We start from the raw sequence: 19,324 nt of genomic DNA, 5'->3' as shown, positions 1-19,324 counted from the left end.
TGTATTTTTGAACATGATTATTGGATGTATGTTTGCTCTTCTGTTTCCCCCTCGCTATCAGGTGTTGCAGAGGCTGATAAAGTCCAGGGGTAAATCTCAGGCCAAACATCTCAACGTCCAAATGGTGGCAGCTGATAAACTCGCTCAGTGTCCTCCTGTGAGAACATGACTTTTGATTTTGTACTGATTTACATTTATGTTCACTTTTAGGTCTTCCTTCATTCTTTGTTTCTTAGACACATACAGCATTTTTAAAATGTGTGTACTCACAGATTCAGGGCCCTATTTTAACGATCTGAAACTCAAGTATCAAACGCGAAACGCAAGTAACTTTGTGGGCGGATCTCACCCGACGCAAAAATGGGTTGGTCTGAAGTAGCTACATTACTCATGTGGTTTGGGCGTAACGTGCAATAAACCAATCAGAGCGTCATCTCACATTCCCTTTAAGAGCAGGCGCGCTTGTTCCATGACGGATTGCTATTATAACAGCAGATTCACCAGGCGCACGCAACTTCCATGATGGTAAAGGTGATTTCGCAGTCTTCAGAATTTTGTTTCCTGGTTCTTGACGGACATCCCACTTTGTCTGTGCCTATGTTTTCACATCTTCATGGCACCACAATAATTTCCCTCGTGTGGTAATATTTTTCCTTGTAATTATGTATGGTTTGCAAAAATGGGAACTGCGTCTGTGTAGATGAGAGAAGCAAAGTGTATGCGTGTTGTGCCCTTAAAATAGCATCTAAATAACGCGCCACTGACTTTAGACTAGTTTTTTCCTGGTCTGTGGTGGAATTGTTTTCTGAAACTGCAAAATAGCACCAGGGAACGTTTGTGCCGCAACACGCCTCCTCTTTTCGTCGGGTGCAAAATAGGAATGATACATGCGTCGGTGTACAAAGTCATTTGCACTGGGTGCAAAATAGGGCCCTCAGTCTTATCCCGGTAGTCATATGCAAAGATAGCATAGATAACAGATCAAACTTGTGTAAATGTCTCCAACATGTAAACTGCACATTTGGTTTGCTCACAATTTTCTTTTGAAAAGTCTCCTTTTCTCTCTTTCAGGAGCTTTTTGACATAATATTAGATGAGAATCAGCTGGAGGATGCATGTGAACACCTGGCTGAATACCTGGAGGCCTACTGGAAGGCTACACACCCTCCGAGCAGCAACCCACCCAACCCTCTGCTCAATCGCACCATGGCCACAGCCGCCCTGGCAGCCTCGCCCGAACCCGTCTCCAACCTGCAGGTACAGGTGCTCACTTCCCTGCGTCGCAACATGGAGCTCCTCGATGGCTCCCCCGCTACAGGGCAAGGGCAACAAGAAGAGGAACATGCCCTCTAAAGACGGGCCGGGCTTACAATTGGATAGTGAAGGGTCCAGAACCCATCTCCCAGTCACTGAAAAGTAACGATGGCTGCTCAAGAGATAGAAATGCCCAACTGTAATTCTGTTGTCTGTCTCTGCTCCTCTCCTTTGACTGATCTCTCAATGATATAAATAATACAACATACACACAAACAAAACATCTCATAATTATAAGTCCACAGTTCACACACACACACCCTTAACCCCTCCCCTCATTTGATTTGCCTGCCGGATTTTCCAATGGTCTCTTGTCATCTGGGAGACATAGTTCAGATCGCCACCCTCTTCCAGGTTGCCATGGCACCAGCCCTGAAAAACCCACTCATATCCATTATCCTATTAACACTGAGCTAAAATTATAACAGGAGCTTGCACACATGCATTGACGCCCGTCTTGTTTTACCCAAGTTACATGAAAGTGTGTGTTTTTGTGTCTGCATGCAGAAGTGAGAGACAGCGAGTGAGAAAGTGAGTGAGACAGACTGACAGAGGATGGATCAATGCCTTTGTGTCAGTGTGTGCGTTTGCAGAACTATCACCACAATCTGAGCAGATGGATGCTCATTTCTTCTTGTTCAGTCTTTACCGTTGCATAGTTGTCTAGGAGACCAAAGTTAAACAGCTAATTTATTCACAGTGCACCTCAAATATAATTAAATACTGAAATAGCTTCATTTGATGATTTATATAAATTATATATAATATGTCCTATGTTTATAATGATTTAAAAATAGAAAGAAAATTAAAAACCTATATAATAAATTAAATGATAAAAGATCCAATCAGTTTTGGTCAATATTTTGAATTAATTTAATTTGATAATTTGATAGAAATGTTATGCATTTATATTTATATATATATATATATATATATATATATATATATATATATATATATATATATATAAATATATATAAATGCGTACATATATATATATACATATATAAATGCGTATATATATACATATAAATGTTACGCATTTATATATATATATATATATATATATAAATGCGTAACATTTATATATATATACAATTTTAAAATAGAAAAAAAAACATATAATAACTTAAATAATAAAAGAGAAAATACATTTTGGTCAATATTTCTGTATATATTTTTTCAGGTTGCAATATCAGATAACTTTTGACTCCAACGATGACTGATCTAGAAGGCCAATATTTTTTTATTTTTTTTTGAATAATCAGCATTGAAAGGAGCTTGTATTTATTGTGTGATGGGTTTGATATGGCCACTAGATGGCGCTAATGTTTAGTGTGTTTTTTTATTTTTATTGTGCATGGTGTGGGTTTGTGTCTGTAGTTTGTCAGATGCATTTAACTTTCTTATGTTTTTAAGAACATAAAAGGTATTTCTGGATATTTTTAAGTAAAGCGAGATCCTTTATTTTTGCATAAATTTAAGGTTTAGCATTTTATGAAATTCTCCTTTTGTAGCATTGTAGAAGTTGCAGAGGTAAATATCCATATTGCAACGACACAAAGTATAAGAATGCTATATATCTTCTCACTACCCGTTTGTTTTGCCTTTTCCCCTAAAAGCCTGAGTAAGGAATGTATTTTAATGTATGGACATTGTTGCCTGGAATGTGTTGAAATATTTTATTTGAACTTGTAAGGCAAAAAGCTAACCTCTAACCTTTGTATTAACATGCCGCTCGCTCTGTTTTTGTGTGTGTCTGCATGTGCCTTGGCCTGTTGTGGTGTGTTTCGGGGCTGTGGCTTGCTGTAGGGGCCATTCCTGGTGCATGGAGAACAGAAGAGGGAAGGGCCTGAACGTGGCAGTCTCCAAGACTACCAGAGCGACCTGGGTGGGAAGCAGCCGCTGCGCTCTTCACGCAGCCAGTTGCAAACAGGAGGACGAGGTCTGTCGCGGCAGGACACGTTCGATTCCGAGACCCAGGGCAGCCGGGATTCCGCTTACACCGATGACATGGAGACCGATCCGTACGAGGAGCCGGACCCGTGTCGCTCGTACCGCCTAAACCCTGCCCACCACGCTCCTCGCCAGGCCTCCTGGGAGGACGAAGGGGCGGAGCCTGACCAGGAGAACCTCAACATGGTCCCACCACCAGCCAATCAGCACCAGCGTGGACGAGGCAAGCTGAGGGAGCGCTACTGTCAGGACGCAGAGAGCGGCGGGGCGACCACGGGCCGTAACCATGGCCAGGAGGAGTGGAGCAGAGATGTGTACATTCGCTAGAGCAGGTTTACCCGACAGGAGTTGTTTAGAACGACACTAAGTAGAATCTCTATAGTTGGATCTGTTTACAGCCCAGAGAAACACACAATCATTGACAAACGCTGTACAGCTAACACTCTCGACATTCGCATTACGCTAACAAAGCTCTCGGTCATTACATATTTAGTTTCAACCTGTTTTGGAGGAGGAAGAAGCTTTCTTCATTCTGTTTTACTTTTGTATAGTACTGCATGACTTTCCTTGCTGAGCATTAAACACGATTCACAATGTATAACCAAAATCTTGCAAAAGTAAGGGAGCGTATGTGCGTGTGTGCATTCTCTGTAGTCTTAAACAAGGTCTTTCTGATACACTTGGGAGTGACCCACCAGTTTGATTTCCCAGACTACACTACTGCAGATTGTTTTTGTTTTTTTTGCGTCATATTTTATTCTATTTATTTTATTTATTGAGTCTCAAAAGGTCTATCCAGTCTTTAGCCTGCTAAAACCTTTACAGAGCTCCGTACTCCTCCAATCCAGAAGGGGTGCTGTGGTGCTCACATGTTATAGTTTAATAGGGCTAACAAGTGCATCAGTACATTAATCCAGATCAGCTATTTATTAAAGGCTAATATGCAAATATAAATAAGACACACCTTTTCAAACTAAAAGCCCAAAATGTTTGAGACCATTAACACAAATTGCTTTGTGTTGATTGCAACCGGCTCTGTCTCGTCTTCTGTGCCTGCTCAAGGGCTTTTAGCATTTGTGCCGCTAGTGTACCACTGCCATTGGAAACATGTTCTGCCTTATTCACACGTCAGTCACACAGGCCAACCAATCACAAGTGCCGTAATCTTTCATCAGGCCACTCCCACCGTAAACATGGTGGGTTGTCTTAACTCAGTGCAACTCATGGACAGTTGTTGTTATTGTTGTCGTTTGTGATAGTAGTCTACACTACCATTTTACCTTGTTTAAAAAAGCGATATGTTTGCACTGCTAGTCATTTTAAGATTAAACAAAGTTTTTATTGCATGACAGTTTAAGGAATCCCTTCACAGTCTGAGAAGCTGGAACACAGTTACTCTTGCAAACTCAACACTGACATACACAGATACACACATCCTACTGCCAAACTCATGCTAATGCTACTGCTACTACTTTTTGCGTTATATCTGTGGCCAGGAGTGTGTGTGTGTGTGTGTGTGTGTGTGTGTGTGTGTGTGTGTGTGTGTGTGTGTGTGTGTGTGTGTGTGTGTGTGTGTGTGTGTGTGTGTGTGTGTGTGTGTGTGTGTGTGTGTGTGTGTGTGTGTGTATGAAATGGAAGAAAATCTGGAGTCTTTACTATTTTATGTAACCAGAGCATTGGTGAATGTCTATGAGCCTCTTTCTACCCTCAACTATGTTTTAAAAGATCATCATGATGAAATTTGCTAAATATAAAAGTAGATAGCTTACAAAATGATGTTATTGTTGCATTATCGCAATTGTTTCAAAATATAAGGAAAACAGACGTATTCTTTGGTGCCTGATTGTAGCTCCATTTTACTTTTTTGTTTTTAATCTGTGGATAAATTCGTATTTTAATTAAAAATTTAATCTGGATGAACTGTCTCTGTGCCATTGCTGTTTTCACGTCATTTAGAAGCCTACCAAATGAATGCAGAGTATAGATCAGTCGTTCTCAACTTCCAAGAGGGCCGCAGGGTGACTGAAAAGTGTTTCAATTAATACATTATTATTAATTTATTAACATAATCACACTATAATGTGACACACTATAACCAAAAAATCAAGATGTAAACTAAAATTATACTATTAAAATATTATTTTTATTAAAGAACATACTTTCCTCTGCCCACCTCCACCACCACCCACCTCCTCTTTAACTGCTGATGATTTTGCTAACTTCTTCACCAACAAAACAACAACTATCAGTCAGTTCTCAGCTCCACACACACAGGAACCCAGACCAACCTCTCCCACTGCCAAAAACCTTCTCTCCTCCTTCTCTCGACTCCACTAACTGAGCAAGAAGTATTGGGAAGTAAACTAGGTTCTCAAGAAGTAAACTTCTCTCCAGTCATCCTACCACCTGCCCTCTTGACCCCATCCACTCACACCTTCTACAAGCATTTACACACATCATCAAATCATCCCTCCATACAGGCACTTTTCCTACAGCATTCAAGCAGGCTCGGGTAACTCCACTGCTTAAGAAAACAACATTAAACACATCACTCTTAGAGAATTACAGACCTATCTCTCTCCTACCATTCATTGTGAAAACACTTGAACGAGTTGCTTTCAACCAAGTATCATATTTCCTCTCTCTGACCAACCAGCTAGATGTAAACCAATCTGGCTTCAAGAAAGGGCATTCAACCGAGACTGCATTGCTGTTGGTCACAGAAGCCCTAAAGCTGCTTCCAAATCATCAGTTCTCATTCTCCTGGATCTGTCTGCTGCCTTCGACACTGTGAATCATCAGATCCTTCAATCCACCCTCTCTTCATTGGGCATCACAGGAACTCCTCTCCACTGGTTTGAGTCCTATCTCACAGGTAGGTCCTTCAAGGTTGCATGGAGAGGCGAGGTATCCGAAGCACATCAACTGACTACAGGGGTTCCTCAGGGTTCAGTTCTTGGACCGCTCCTCTTCTCCATTTACACCACATCACTGGGACCCATCATACAGGCACATGGTTTCTCTTACCATTGCTATGCTGATGACACCCAGCTCTACCTCTCATTTCAACCTGATGATCCCACAGTAGCTGCACGCATCTCAAGCTGTCTGGCGGACATCTCGGCGTGGATGAAGGAACATCACCTGCAGCTCAACCTGGCAAAGACTGAGCTTCTCGTCCTCCCTGCCAATCCGTCTCTACAGCACGACTTCACTATCCAGATAGATTCAACTTTAATCACCCCATCAAGGTCGGTCAGAAATCTTGGAGTAACATTTGATGAGCATCTGACCTTCACAGACCACATCACAAAGACAGCTCTATCATGCAGGTTTGCACTGCACAACATCAGGAAGATCAGGCCCTTCCTAACTGAGCATGCAACACAACTTCTCGTCCAGGCCCTGGTTATTTCTAGGCTTGATTACTGCAATGCTCTTCTGGCTGGTCTTCCATCATGTGCAACTAAACCTCTACAAATGATCCAGAATGCTGCAGCTCGTCTTGTCTTCAACGAGCCCAAAAGGGCCCACGTCACTCCTCTGTTCATCTCTCTGCACTGGCTACCACTCGCTGCTCGCATCAAGTTCAAGGCATTGACGCTTGCTTATAGATCGACCACAGGCTCAGCTCCCTCCTACCTTCACTCGCTCCTACGAGTCTACATCCCTACCAGAAGCCTGCGATCGGTCAATGAGTGACGGCTCGTGGTACCATCACAGAGAGCCACAAAATCACTCTCAGAACATTCTCATTCACGATTCCATGCTGGTGGAATGATCTCTCCACCCTCGTCCTGAATGCAGAATCCCTACGACATTCAAAAGACAACTGAAAACTCATCTCTTCCGTGAGCACTTGACATAAAAATAAATAAAAAATAAAAATATATATATATAACTTTCTTTTTCCTTTAATCATCCCTTGTCTGGCTTATGCTACTCTGAGCAATGCCTGAACTTTGTATTTTTAGCACTTTTTTTGTGCTTTGTGCAAAAATTGTTTTTGCCTCTTCACGATGACTCGCTTGCTTTAGTCCTCAGTTGTAGGCCTAAGTCCCTCTGGATAAAAGCGTCTGCTAAATGACTAAATGTAATTCAGTATATTAAATGTATCAAAAACAAAATATTAAATATAAATTAATTAAAATATTACATATATTAAATTAATTCACTTTAATATATGAAAATAATTAACTAAGCTATTAGCCATGTTAGTTTATTCAATATATCAATATAAATGTCATACCACAGCAGAAATACTGAAAATATCTTAGCATATGAGGGAGGCCTTCGAAGATTCGAAGTGTCAGGCATCAAGGAGCCTTTGAGTCAAAAAGGGACTTGTGGGAAACATGAGAAGTGATAAATAGAGGGGTACGAGGAAAGGGTGTGATGGGGGTGGGAGAGGCTGAGAAAGAATATCTGGTGGTGGGGGGCCAGGAAGAACACAAAAAAAGGAAGGAGTGGGGAAACAATGCAGGATTTGAGACAATGGGGTGCGAGGAAGAAATAAAAAGATGGTCATCACCTCTCATTTATTGGGGCAATCCTGGTTAACAGTTAAACCCCTGAATTCACACAAGTGAATTGTAGATATGAACTGATCACGCAAAGCATCTGATCAACTTCTCTTGATCCCCCCCCCAGCCCATGCAAGTTAAAATGTTATTTACAGTACTTTGCATTAATGGCTTGCAAAATATGATCGCATCACCTGGAAACTGTAATTAGGCATGAGAAGAAATATTTCCTTCATTCTATTTTAACTTAAATGTCTTGACCTGAACCAACAACCGTTTCTGTTCACAGGTGGGTACATGAAAAAACACCACACCAAAAAACACTTTACACCATTCTTGGCCAGATGTGCGGATGACACTTAACCACACTTGCACATTTCTGCAGTGATGCACATTACACGCTTCTGCTCTTCCTGTAGCAGATGCACTCACATTGTGTCTCATTGTTTTACAGATCATGACATTTAAGAAGTACCCAAAGCGTTTAAAAAACAGACTCATGCTGAGAAAACACGAGTCCACAGGTGTGGGTGTGCGAGAAACCTGATTCAGCACACAACATTCTTTAAAGGAGATTGACAACAGGAAACTCATCATGCTCAGATCATATCAAGAGGAACAGAAAGAGTAGCAACATGTCATTACAAGTATGGAAAGATTGTGGTTTCATCACATGCTCTGGTAGCAATTCACCATTTTTAAGCTATATCATTTAATCAAATCAATATACTTAAGTCAATAATATTGTTTTGGTAGATTTTGATTTATTTCTGGTTGTATAATTGTGAACATAGAATCTAGGGGGTCAATGAGGTCAGAAAGAAAATGTCAAGGTAATTATTTTTTTTTTTTTTGTTCAATTACAGACAAGTACAATGCAACAAAAAACAAGACAAATACAAGGCATTTTAAATACAGTTCTCAAGTAAGGTTATTGATTTGAGTCAGTAGGTCTAAGTCAAGATGTAAAAGACGTGACAAAGAGAAAGTGTGTTATTGTGGTTAATTTACAGAGAGTCCAGGGAATTCCACGAGATCTCTTTTACTTTCTGATTAAAGTTCCATTAAACTTCCTCTCAAATTCCCCAGTAACTCGAAAATAAAACAACACACCCTCGAAGAACGCCACGCCCCGTTCCATATACGGACAAATATAATTGTACGGTAGTTTGCGTCATCCCAGTGGGCGTCCAATGAGGATTGCCGTTTCGACTACCCTGAAACGCGTGACGCGACCTCTGCGTCATTACTCATCGTTTAAATATGCATGCGCCCACGAAAAACACGACGAAATTCCGTATTTCGGCCCGATATTATGTATCAGAGCAGAGGGGCTATTAGACAGACACCAGTCGATTAAATAACAGACACTTAGGGAAATAATCTCCACATGTCGACCATAGTTTAGACACCTTAATGAATGTTTGACAATACAGAGCAGCAAGAAAAAGAGAATACTATCGCTCGTGGTCTGTTGTTTTAACAGCTCTGTAGAAGTATTGACTGCTCAGATATAAAGAAACAGAAGACTTTAACGTTACTGAATTCAGAAAACCTGGTGTGATCGGTTAACAAACCCGGCCTTTTTAATTCACTGCCTTCGGAAATGGGGCTACTTTTCGCCAAATTGATGACTGTTTTCGGAGATAGAGGTAAGCGATTTTTTAAAAGGTTTTTATGAAATTGCGGTTTTAAGATTTTTATTATTATAGCATTTTAAGTATTATTTTTCCAAGTTAAGTATTTTTAAAATTGCCTTGTTATCGCTGTAGTTAATGTAGCCTACCTTTACATCATTCTGTCCTGGCTTCTGAGAAACTAGTTTGTACTCTTCACTCTTAATAGTAACGTGTTTTCAAACTCCGACTAAATGCCCGTTTTAATCTGATTTTTACGTGTGTAGTTTTGTAAAATGGTCAGCATCACCTCTAACCCAGGGTTCATATTTACGATATTGTTATGGTGTCGAAATATATAACGACAAGTAATGGCAACCATGATAAAATATGAGTAATGCTGAAATGAGAAACAAGATTTCCCAGGTTTACAATGTGAAAAGGCCTTTTAGGTGACACTAATAACATGTCATTGAGAAACACACGTCTGTGTTGGGATGTCCTGTTCTATCTGTATACATGTCAGATAAGATTGTACATACAAGTGAGGTTCAAAGATCACAGGAGTTCTGCTTACCTGTTGTTATTCTACACCGATTTACACAACTTTTCCAAGCTTTGTTTAACCCAAACACAAGCAGACAGTTCACTCACTCAGTTCTCAGTATTGCGTTACTTTTAATGTTGATGTTATTAGATGACATTATCATACAGAAAAAGTCTAACAAATTCTGATTAAAATGTCGTGTTTTTGTGACACCCTCCCTTTTCTCTTCTTAGAACACAAAGTAATTATTGTCGGTTTGGACAATGCTGGGAAGACCACCATCCTCTACCAGTTGTAAGTGTTTTTCTTTTTGAAAGTATGAGCAGGAGAACCACATGACTTCGTACTACCACTGTACCATGACACATCGACATGCTACATGTTTCCACTCAGTTTGTAAACCTTCTATGCCCTGTTCTCTTCAGTTTAACTAAAGAAGCCGTGCAGACTTCTCCCACAATTGGCAGCAACGTGGAGGAGATCACCGTAAAGAAAACACACTTCCTCGTCTGGGACATTGGCGGCCAGGAGAATCTCAGAGCTACCTGGAACTCGTATTACTGTAACACAGAGGTGTGTATCCTCAACCTGCATGCTTTGCTAGTGTGACTGGAGTTATGTGAATCTCTTCTGGTTATGTGTCTTTCCCTACTGCTAGGAGACAGATACAGTATATTATTGTCAATTGTATAGCCTTTACAGGATGTATAATCTTCTTCTCTAAATGTAACAGATTATCATCCTAGTTGTTGATAGCACTGATCGAGAACGCCTGACTGTAACTAAAGAGGAGCTTCATCGCATGCTTGCACACGAGGTTAGTTTTCATTCAGCTGCTTCATGACACAGTTGTGGTTAATTTTTTTATGGTTTTTCATGCACTTTGCACATGTACTATCAAGGTCAGGAAAACGGTATTTTATTAAATTTTTCTGGCTTTTATCAACTTTTTTTTAACGTGCTTTTGTAATTTAGCTTTAATTTATCTTTTAAATGTATTTTTAGTTCAGTTTTTTTTAAATGTCCTTTTAGTAACTTTAGTACTTGAACTTCTTTTATTTGCCAAGGCACAATTTCACATTTTTATTTAAAGTTTTTCATCTAATATTTACTGTTTATTCTGTTTCTGCATTACCGGTATTTAAATGAACGGAAATCTCTAATACCACTGGTTTAAAAATGTGTGTGTATATATATATATATATATATATATATATATATATATATATATATATATATATATATATATATATATATATATATAAAAAAAATCCAATCAGAGAAATCATAATTTTTACCAAACAGCTGCCTATTTGATAAAAAATATTTCATGCAGTAAATAAAATGCAGTACAAAAATAATTGTTGAAATCATGCAAATAAGGCATTTTCACAAGGAAGAATGTAAACTTTTTAACGTGAATTGAATTCCCTCTCCACACAGGATCTGCAGAACGCATCTGTGCTGGTTTTGGCGAATAAGCAGGACATGAAGAACAGTATGTCTGTTGCGGAGATCTCTATGAGTCTGACCCTCAGCTCGCTCACCGCTCGTTCCTGGCATGTCCAGGCCTGCTGCGCTCTCACTGGAGAAGGGTATGTGTGTTTTATAGGAGTGCGTATGTTTACCACTGTGTTTTGCTTGTTTAACCCTGTAAAGCCTGACATATTTAATATATTAGTGAGAAAAATTAAAAATTCCTGTCAAATCATCAATTTATTGTCCCTTTAGGGGGGAAAAAACCTTCAAGCTTGTATGTTTTTTTTATTATCTAGTATCATAATTGATACATTTGGCTTTAATTGCTATTATACTATATGATATAGAGAGAATATGGAGCTTATACTTGAGGAGGAATAAACACCTCAGTTTTATTCAGAGGCAAACATTTGCAATTTGGTGCAGTTGCTGATATTTATATGGCAAAAAAAGAGGAATTCTGATAGCTTGTAATGTAGATTTATAATGTAGGTCTTTATAACAGTATAGCAGACTTCTTACATAAACTGCATATAAATATCAGTTGTCACTCTTCCAATAATCAATCTTTCAATAATATAAGATTTAGATGCTGTTTTTATGCTTTGTTTATCAATCAAAGCTCTGTAGTTTTAATTGTGCACAGTGCAATGATGTTTGGGAGATGTTCAAGTAAATGTTCCTCAAAACTCTGATGTATCATATTTGATACTCACCTTTCAATTTTTTCAATTAAAAGCTTTCAAAGCTCAAGTTTTTCTAAAAAAAAAATGATGCATCTATGGATAATCAAGTAAACCTGTCGCTTCAGTCCAGTAAGTGTTCAACTTGAAATATTACTGACAATATACAATTTATTTTTATGCTGACGGATTTCAAATTGATTTCTCAGCTAAAATACATGAAGGTGGGCAGTTTCAGAATTATCCTTAAAGGCCTTTTACTTTTAAAAAATGTAGATATATAGTTTATGAAGATGACAGAAGGCATGTAGCAGATTGTCTACAACAGGTTTTTGTTGTGTTGTGATCATGTTTTTAATAAATTTGTGAATATTATACAGTAGGCAGTATAGGGTTAAGATGTTTCCAAGCCTGTAGCCCTGAGTGAGAGCCATTTTTTTATAATGTATAACCACCTCTTTCTTTCCCCCTACAGTTTACCAGCCAGTCTAGACTGGATGCGCTCCCGTGTTGTGGCAAATTAGTCCAGCTGCGGTGCTTCTTAAATCTCTGGAACTGTTGAAAGCGAGATTAGGCCGCCTTCGACTTTTGTCCAGCTCTCAGTGCCTCTCGGAGTAATACTGAAATAATGCTGAAGTCTGGAGGAACACACCTCATCCACCTACTCTGGAAACCAGAATGAGCCTGGAAGAGTGTTAGAGAATGTGTATGTGTATACACGTTTGTGTTTGGACATTATGTGACTCCGTTCTAGAGGTCCACATTTTTACATTACAGACTTCTGAAATGATCTGACTGATCATGATGATTTGGTGCCACTGTATTCACCTCTGGCTGTGCCGACGGCTCCGCTTCCCATGTGGGGTAATTGTCTACAGGCAGCCAATCTGAGAGGGGGAGGGTGATGGTTCACATACCCGTTACTGATCCGTGATGATGAGCCACTAAGCTACTGAACTACATTACTTGAAGTATTTAAAAGGAATTGATTTGTGTATGTTGTTGTGCAGATGTGTGCATGCAGAATGGAACATGGTGTTCAAGTATTTTATTCTGAAAGTAGACAGACTTGATATTCATAGAATGTTTTCTTATATAATTTTGTACAAAAAAAGTTTTGTACAAATAAAAATCTACTAAAAACTTGCCTTTGTCTTTGAGAAATGTATTTAGCCTGGGTTCAAAATGTATTTGACTGTTGATTATGTAAAACAAAGGTGCTGGCCGAACGCCAATCGATCGTTATCAGATCTAACGGAAGCTGACTAGCTCAATTTGCATTGATCATTCAGATGATAATCTGTCCCCTCATTTTGTTGAACCGTATGCTAATGCTTTTGTTCTTAACTGTTACTTGAAACAGACCAAAGACCTTAACATCTATTTGGCATACATGTTGTGTGCATTTTACTTTTCTAATGCATTAAGGTAGAAATGATTGTATCAAAGCTGTCCCCAACACTACATTTACAAATAATCTAGTGAAGGGGGAGGATGCTGGAGTCCACTGCTGCTTCAATGGATATCTAATGAGTGATTATAATCAAGGTTTTAATCAATTTCTCCTTCTAAATATCAAATGAGTTGAGTGACTTCTCTAAGCTTATGATATTTTTCTTGGTTCTTTACCAGTGTGATTACTGAAATGTTCTTTTCATGTGGTCTGTATTTGATATCTGAAAGGTGACTGAAGGGTCTGACCCATGCCAGGAATACAGCAACAGAGCTTGCGTATTCAGTCCGGCTTCCGGAGATGAAATATGGACTCGTTTTGTTCGAGAAAGGTCTTCAACCTGTGATAAAAGACTTCTATCTGTTCTTCTAGCTCACCATGACAGCTATAGGTCACAAGGGTCATTGGAACCAAGTTGTTTAAGTGACAATTTCTTAGTTAAAGCATTTACTTTACTGTCTCAAAGTGTCCTCTCACTAAGAGAAAGAACATGTCATCTGGATGTTTTGGGAAGAGTATATAGTTAGAGCCCGGCCAAATCCAACCTTGATGAAGGTGTGTCTGTGAGTGTGTGTTTGTATTCTTGGTTACAGGTTAAGGAACAAGTGGCATTATTGTAGATTGACTGACTTGTTTTCTTCGACATGTTGGCGCCACGTCTTGTGATCCCGGGGTCCTGGTGGCAGCCGCACAGACTATGGAGGTGTACTACTGCCTATCAGTCCATGTGTGGAAATTTACTGTTTTTTTATGTTTTTTTGCACTTCACAAAGCTGTACGTGATGTGCTAAATTTGGCAAATATTTATTTAGGAGAAAAACAGACTTTCTCACTTGTAGAAAGTCTTTATAAATAATTTTATTTCAGTGTAAATCGCTGATGTAATTTTGCTCATTAGCAAGCCCTATGAAAAGATATTGTATCAAGATTTGGCCTGCATGTAGTATTATACTGCTGTTTACACCATAAGTTGATGCTGGTGTAAATAAAGAGTTAATGTACATGATTTTAATCTATGTCCTTTTTATTTTAATATTTAACAAACAAATCAATTAAAACTGTTGTTAGTGGTACTGTTAATACTAACAGTACTTCAGCCTGTTGGCTTGAGTACATTACACTTGATGTGCTGATGTGTGCGGCAACAGAAATAAATGTAAAAAACGATTAATAACAATCATTGAAATTAGCATGTTCAAAATGGGTTGTGTCTATGGCAGTGGATCTCAACCTTTTTGACTCCACCCACACCCTGTCCAAAAAATCATTCATTCATTCATTCAGTATTTTAGAGCTTGACATAACTGGAAAGATGTATATTTGTAAAATAAATAAATAATAATCTTATTTTAATGCTTGTTTTGTATTATTTTAAAATATTTTTAAGTCATCTTGAGGCCCCCAGTGGGCCCCAGCACCTGGGTTAAGAACCACTAGTTCTTACATTTGATGACAACACAGCCTTGTTGAGTGAGTAAATTTGATGATAGTCTATCTATGCTTTCTCCTCCTGTTGAGTCATCAAGTGAGTCCAAAATAATGAAATAATTGCTAAGTAGTCAGTAAGGGTGTGTATTTGGTAACCAGGCCCTTTATCCGTGTGTTACTGGTAGGTGAGATTTATGGCCATGAAGATTCATGGAAGGTCTCAGGCCTTCCTGGCCTAAGTTTGAAGTTAGTTATATGCGTTTTCACACTGGTTTCTTGTCATTTAACCATGTGATCTGATTATAATAAATAGTAAAAAGAAGGGGGCATCCGGATTTGAACCGGGGACCTCTTGATCTGCAGTCAAATGCTCTACCACTGAGCTATACCCCCGCACACAAGAGAGAGTCACAGGTGTCTTTTTCACGGAGTAGTCATCCAATGATCAGTCTACACCCATGGCTATTTAAAAGGTGTGACAGTGTGAATATTTGTTTTGTGTATGTTTACCATTCAACAAGATTAACATGGGATTTCATACATAAAACTCTTTTAATTCAGCACTGTCACTCCTCTAAGAGTTGTTCCACATGTGGCTTGTTGCATTGGTCTAATTGGTCTAATCATGGCCTGCTGCAAAGAGAAAATCAATATTAAAAAGGGTTGATTATCAATGCAGCTTGAAGAACGCTTTACCTCTCAGGGTATTTGTGTTCCTTCCAATCTGTAGTTCTGAATATCAAAGCTGCAGCGTTTAGGATCATCCAGCCTACTGTTAGTAGATGTCACGATTGCCAGTTGAACTGCACTTGATCGGGTTGAGCTACCGTGAACATTACCACATGAGTAACACATCTAAAAAAGTATGGTCTATATAGTATGAATGTAATCTGGACGTACTACATTCGCCATGTTGACATTATTATGATGGGACCTACCAGCATCAGTTACGTCGCTGCCATTCACACATCCTCTACTCCAGTGGCCTCATAAAGTGTCCATTGTTTGCACACTTCAGAATCTCGCCAGAAGTAGGTCATCCGGGTACTTTTGCCCACTCTTTTATGAGTACTGTGTATTCAGACATACTTATTTTGTCATATACTGTTTTTCACCGACTATATAGTAAGTATGCGATTTCATATGCAGCCAACATCTATTTGGCTTGTGGGGCTGTCAATCACTAATTCCCAATTTGGTTACACATCGAGATAAAGACCATAAAAGAAGGATTTTGAAAGAACGGTGCTTGATTGAGCAAGCTTCAATACTTTACATTTATTTATTTAGCAGAAGCTTTTATCCAAAGCGACTTACAAATGAGGAATACAACAAGCGATTCATCATAAAGAGGCAATAAACATGAGAAGTCCAGGTAGGCCTAATACAAAGTTTAGACATCATTAGTGTAAACCAGAACAGGGAGATTAAGGAATAGTAAAGAATAGGGGAATATTTATTCCCAGCACGATGCAGTTACGTGCTAACAAAAGAAATTACTTTTCAGCTGTTTCTTGAATATTGTCAGGGATTCGGTGTTGCAGATTGGGTTGGGAAGTTCATTCAAGGAACAGTGAACGAAAACGTTCTGGAAAGTGATTTTGTGCCTCTCGGTGAAGGTACCACGAGGCATCGCTCACTTACCGACCTTCTGGAGGTGATAAGAGCAGGTGAAGGTAAGGTGCAGAGCCCGTGTCTGTTCCCCCCACCCGGAAAGACCTGTAGCTACCTGTGAGATTCAAACCAGCAAAGTGGAGTTCCTGTGAAGCCCAGTGCTGGCAGAGTGGACAGAGGGATCTGATGATGGTGTACAAGGCAGCAGATAGATCATCCAGCAGAATGAGAACTGATGGTTTGCAGTCAGCTTTCACAGTCTGCAATCCAATCCAAAAGCATGAGGAATTAAACCAACTTCCATCAAAACACTGCTGCAATGACATTCCACAAGAACGATTCTGTTAAGGCTGGGAAACACTACAAAATTAATTTTTGCCCAAATTTTCAGTTTCAGCCTAAGTCTGCAGATTTTGGTTGAATCCATCCAGTTGGAGGTTGTTAATGTAGCCTATGTTTGATACTTTTTTTCTTAAAATAAATAAATTAATAAGACAAAACAAGCATTAAAATAAGCTAAAACAACTAAAAACAATGATTTGGTTATTTAATAACAAATAGGCCAAGGTCTTTCTAGTTTGAAATAAAAAACGGTTGAGATCCACTGATGGTTCATGATTTATGTAGCCTACATTTTCTTTGTAACCGTTTAAAAAGTCGGCAAGTGTATGATTCCTACTGTTTCAAAATATTCTCCGATATTAAAAGTCGTTTGTGAAAGTGAATTCCAGCATTAAAGGGATAGTTCGCTTTAAAATTAAAATTCTGTCATCATTTACTCACCCTCAAGTTGTTTCAAACCTGTATTAATTTATTTCTTCTGCTGAACACAAAGAAAGATATTTTGAAGAATGTCAGTAACCAAACAGTAGTCTGTACCCATTGACATCCATAGTATTTTTCCTACTATGGATGTCAATGGGTACAGACTACTGTTTGGTTACTGACATTCTTCAAAATATCTTTCTTTGTGTTCAGCAGAAGAAATAAATTAATACAGGTTTGAAACAACTTGAGGGTGAGTAAATGATGACAGAATTTTAATTTTAAAGCGAACTATCCCTTTAAGTTTACACGTAGGCCTACTGCCTTGTTCTCAAAAAGGAACATCGTTGTGACTGCAATATTGTGATAACTCTGTTATGGCCACATCAATAGCTCATGCTACAAAAAAAATAATTTGATTTGAATGATGATTACTGACCTTGTTACACAGTCAGTACACAATTATAATGTTCACACCTTTGCACTAGAATGTATACTTCATAAAATTGTTCGCAGATTTGTTTCACCCTTTGTTTCGGGCGACACCTGGTGGCTACGTATATAACTACATGCATTCAGCTCAAATACAGAAAGACATTTTGATTTCATGAGACTTTAGTCAGATCAATTTGTGCATCATTAGGCTACTACTGGACACGTAGTTCAGTTGGTTTGAGTGTGCCTTATTTCTTTTCGCAAAGCATTTGCTCCCTGGTTCGTTCCTGTCCAACCCTTCACATATTTCCATTGTCATCTTACTATTGTAGCCTACTTCTTGGCCTAAACAAGCAATATAGTCGGTTTGAGGTTTACGGCTTTTGACAACTCTAACAAAAAAAAGAGAGAGCGGGAGAGAGAGAGAAAGCTTTCTTTAGTCATGAATCTGTGTGTTTGGTAGGCTACCGTTCTTTGCGTTATTGGTATATGATATTCAAGGCAGGTTTCAGATAACTGGCCTATGTCATCACCATGTGTTACTTGAAACCGGTTACTAAATATTTCTCCTAATTTTTAAGAAGTCTGAAGAAAAGAAAGAAAAACAGGGGGCACCCGGATTTGAACCGGGGACCTCTTGATCTGCAGTCAAATGCTCTACCACTGAGCTATACCCCCTTGCAGATGAAGCGCCACAGGTGATGGTTTCACAGGTTACTGAGAGCTCAGCCCATTGTGTAAATATTATACTGAGTGTGTGTTTGTGTGCAGGTGTGACTGTTTGTGTTGTGCATATTCTGAGCTTATCATTGTGTGATCTCATTTGGTTGCAACACCCATAAATAATGTAATAATCTAAGAATTGTTTTTGTTTGTTTAAATGTTATTGAGGATAGAATGTAATCTGAAATATAATATACAATGACATAATTTGTTGTGCCATATGTAACTTTAGTCCATTTATGACTGTTTTTTGTGTACATTTTACATCTGTCAGAAGCCAACATTATATGATTAGGCCAACAAGTAAGAAAGGCTAGGACTCTTCTCCAGTATATATAAGCATCGGCCACTAAATCTTGGCAAAAATAAACGAAAAATACATTTAACATTTTAATTGAATAAAAAATAAAAAAAAACTACCAAAAAAATATTACATTTCCACCAATGCTGCCCAAGAAAAAAAGTTAATTTAACAAAAGGAGGCATTTTGTCACAATGGGAAGCATTAGGCTTTAAAAGCAAACATAAATATACATTTTATTTACACTTTTACTTCTTGAATTGTTCTGTGTTTACTGTTTTATTTTATATATATATGTGTGTAAAATAAAACAGTAAACACAGAACAATTCAAGAAGTAAAAATGTAAATAAAATGTTGGCGCATAAATTACTTTCAAAAAATTATCCCCAAAATATCCCTAAATTGATATTTATGAATAATGTTTATGTCTTTTATCTACAATTATCTACCTTCATTAAACAGTTGACAATTGTCTGATATATAGT

General features: G+C 38.5%; 2 protein-coding genes across 5 annotated transcripts in view; both read left to right on the top strand.

Moving 5' to 3' along the window:
• The window catches only part of cacnb1 (calcium channel, voltage-dependent, beta 1 subunit), a 62,225-nt gene extending 57,044 nt beyond the window's left edge, over positions 1–5,181 (top strand). For 3 of the 4 annotated variants that reach the window (XM_079627923.1, XM_079627922.1, XM_079627924.1), the window contains 3 exons: positions 62–157; positions 1,072–1,257; positions 3,127–5,181. In XM_079627923.1, the coding sequence (XP_079484049.1) occupies positions 62–157; positions 1,072–1,257; positions 3,127–3,597 (753 nt within the window). In that variant the 3' untranslated portion in view covers positions 3,598–5,181. Of the gene's footprint in view, positions 1–61; positions 158–1,071; positions 2,104–3,126 lie in introns of those variants that run through there. The other variant, XM_079627925.1, reaches the window with a different exon arrangement.
• Positions 5,182–8,977: 3,796 nt separating this feature from the next.
• arl5c (ADP-ribosylation factor-like 5C) lies at positions 8,978–14,578 on the top strand. The gene is made up of 6 exons (XM_079623781.1): positions 8,978–9,445; positions 10,190–10,250; positions 10,382–10,529; positions 10,690–10,773; positions 11,400–11,551; positions 12,594–14,578. Exons 1-6 carry the CDS (start codon positions 9,400–9,402, stop codon positions 12,640–12,642), a joined length of 540 nt encoding a protein of 179 aa, XP_079479907.1. The 5' UTR covers positions 8,978–9,399; the 3' UTR covers positions 12,643–14,578.
• Positions 14,579–19,324: the final 4,746 nt, after the last annotated feature.

This window comes from Phoxinus phoxinus, assembly GCF_949152265.1.
Source record: "Phoxinus phoxinus genome assembly, chromosome: 1".
NCBI lineage: Eukaryota > Metazoa > Chordata > Actinopteri > Cypriniformes > Leuciscidae > Phoxinus > Phoxinus phoxinus.
Note: the sequence above shows the minus strand (reverse complement) of the source record. Positions and strands in the feature narration are given on the sequence as shown.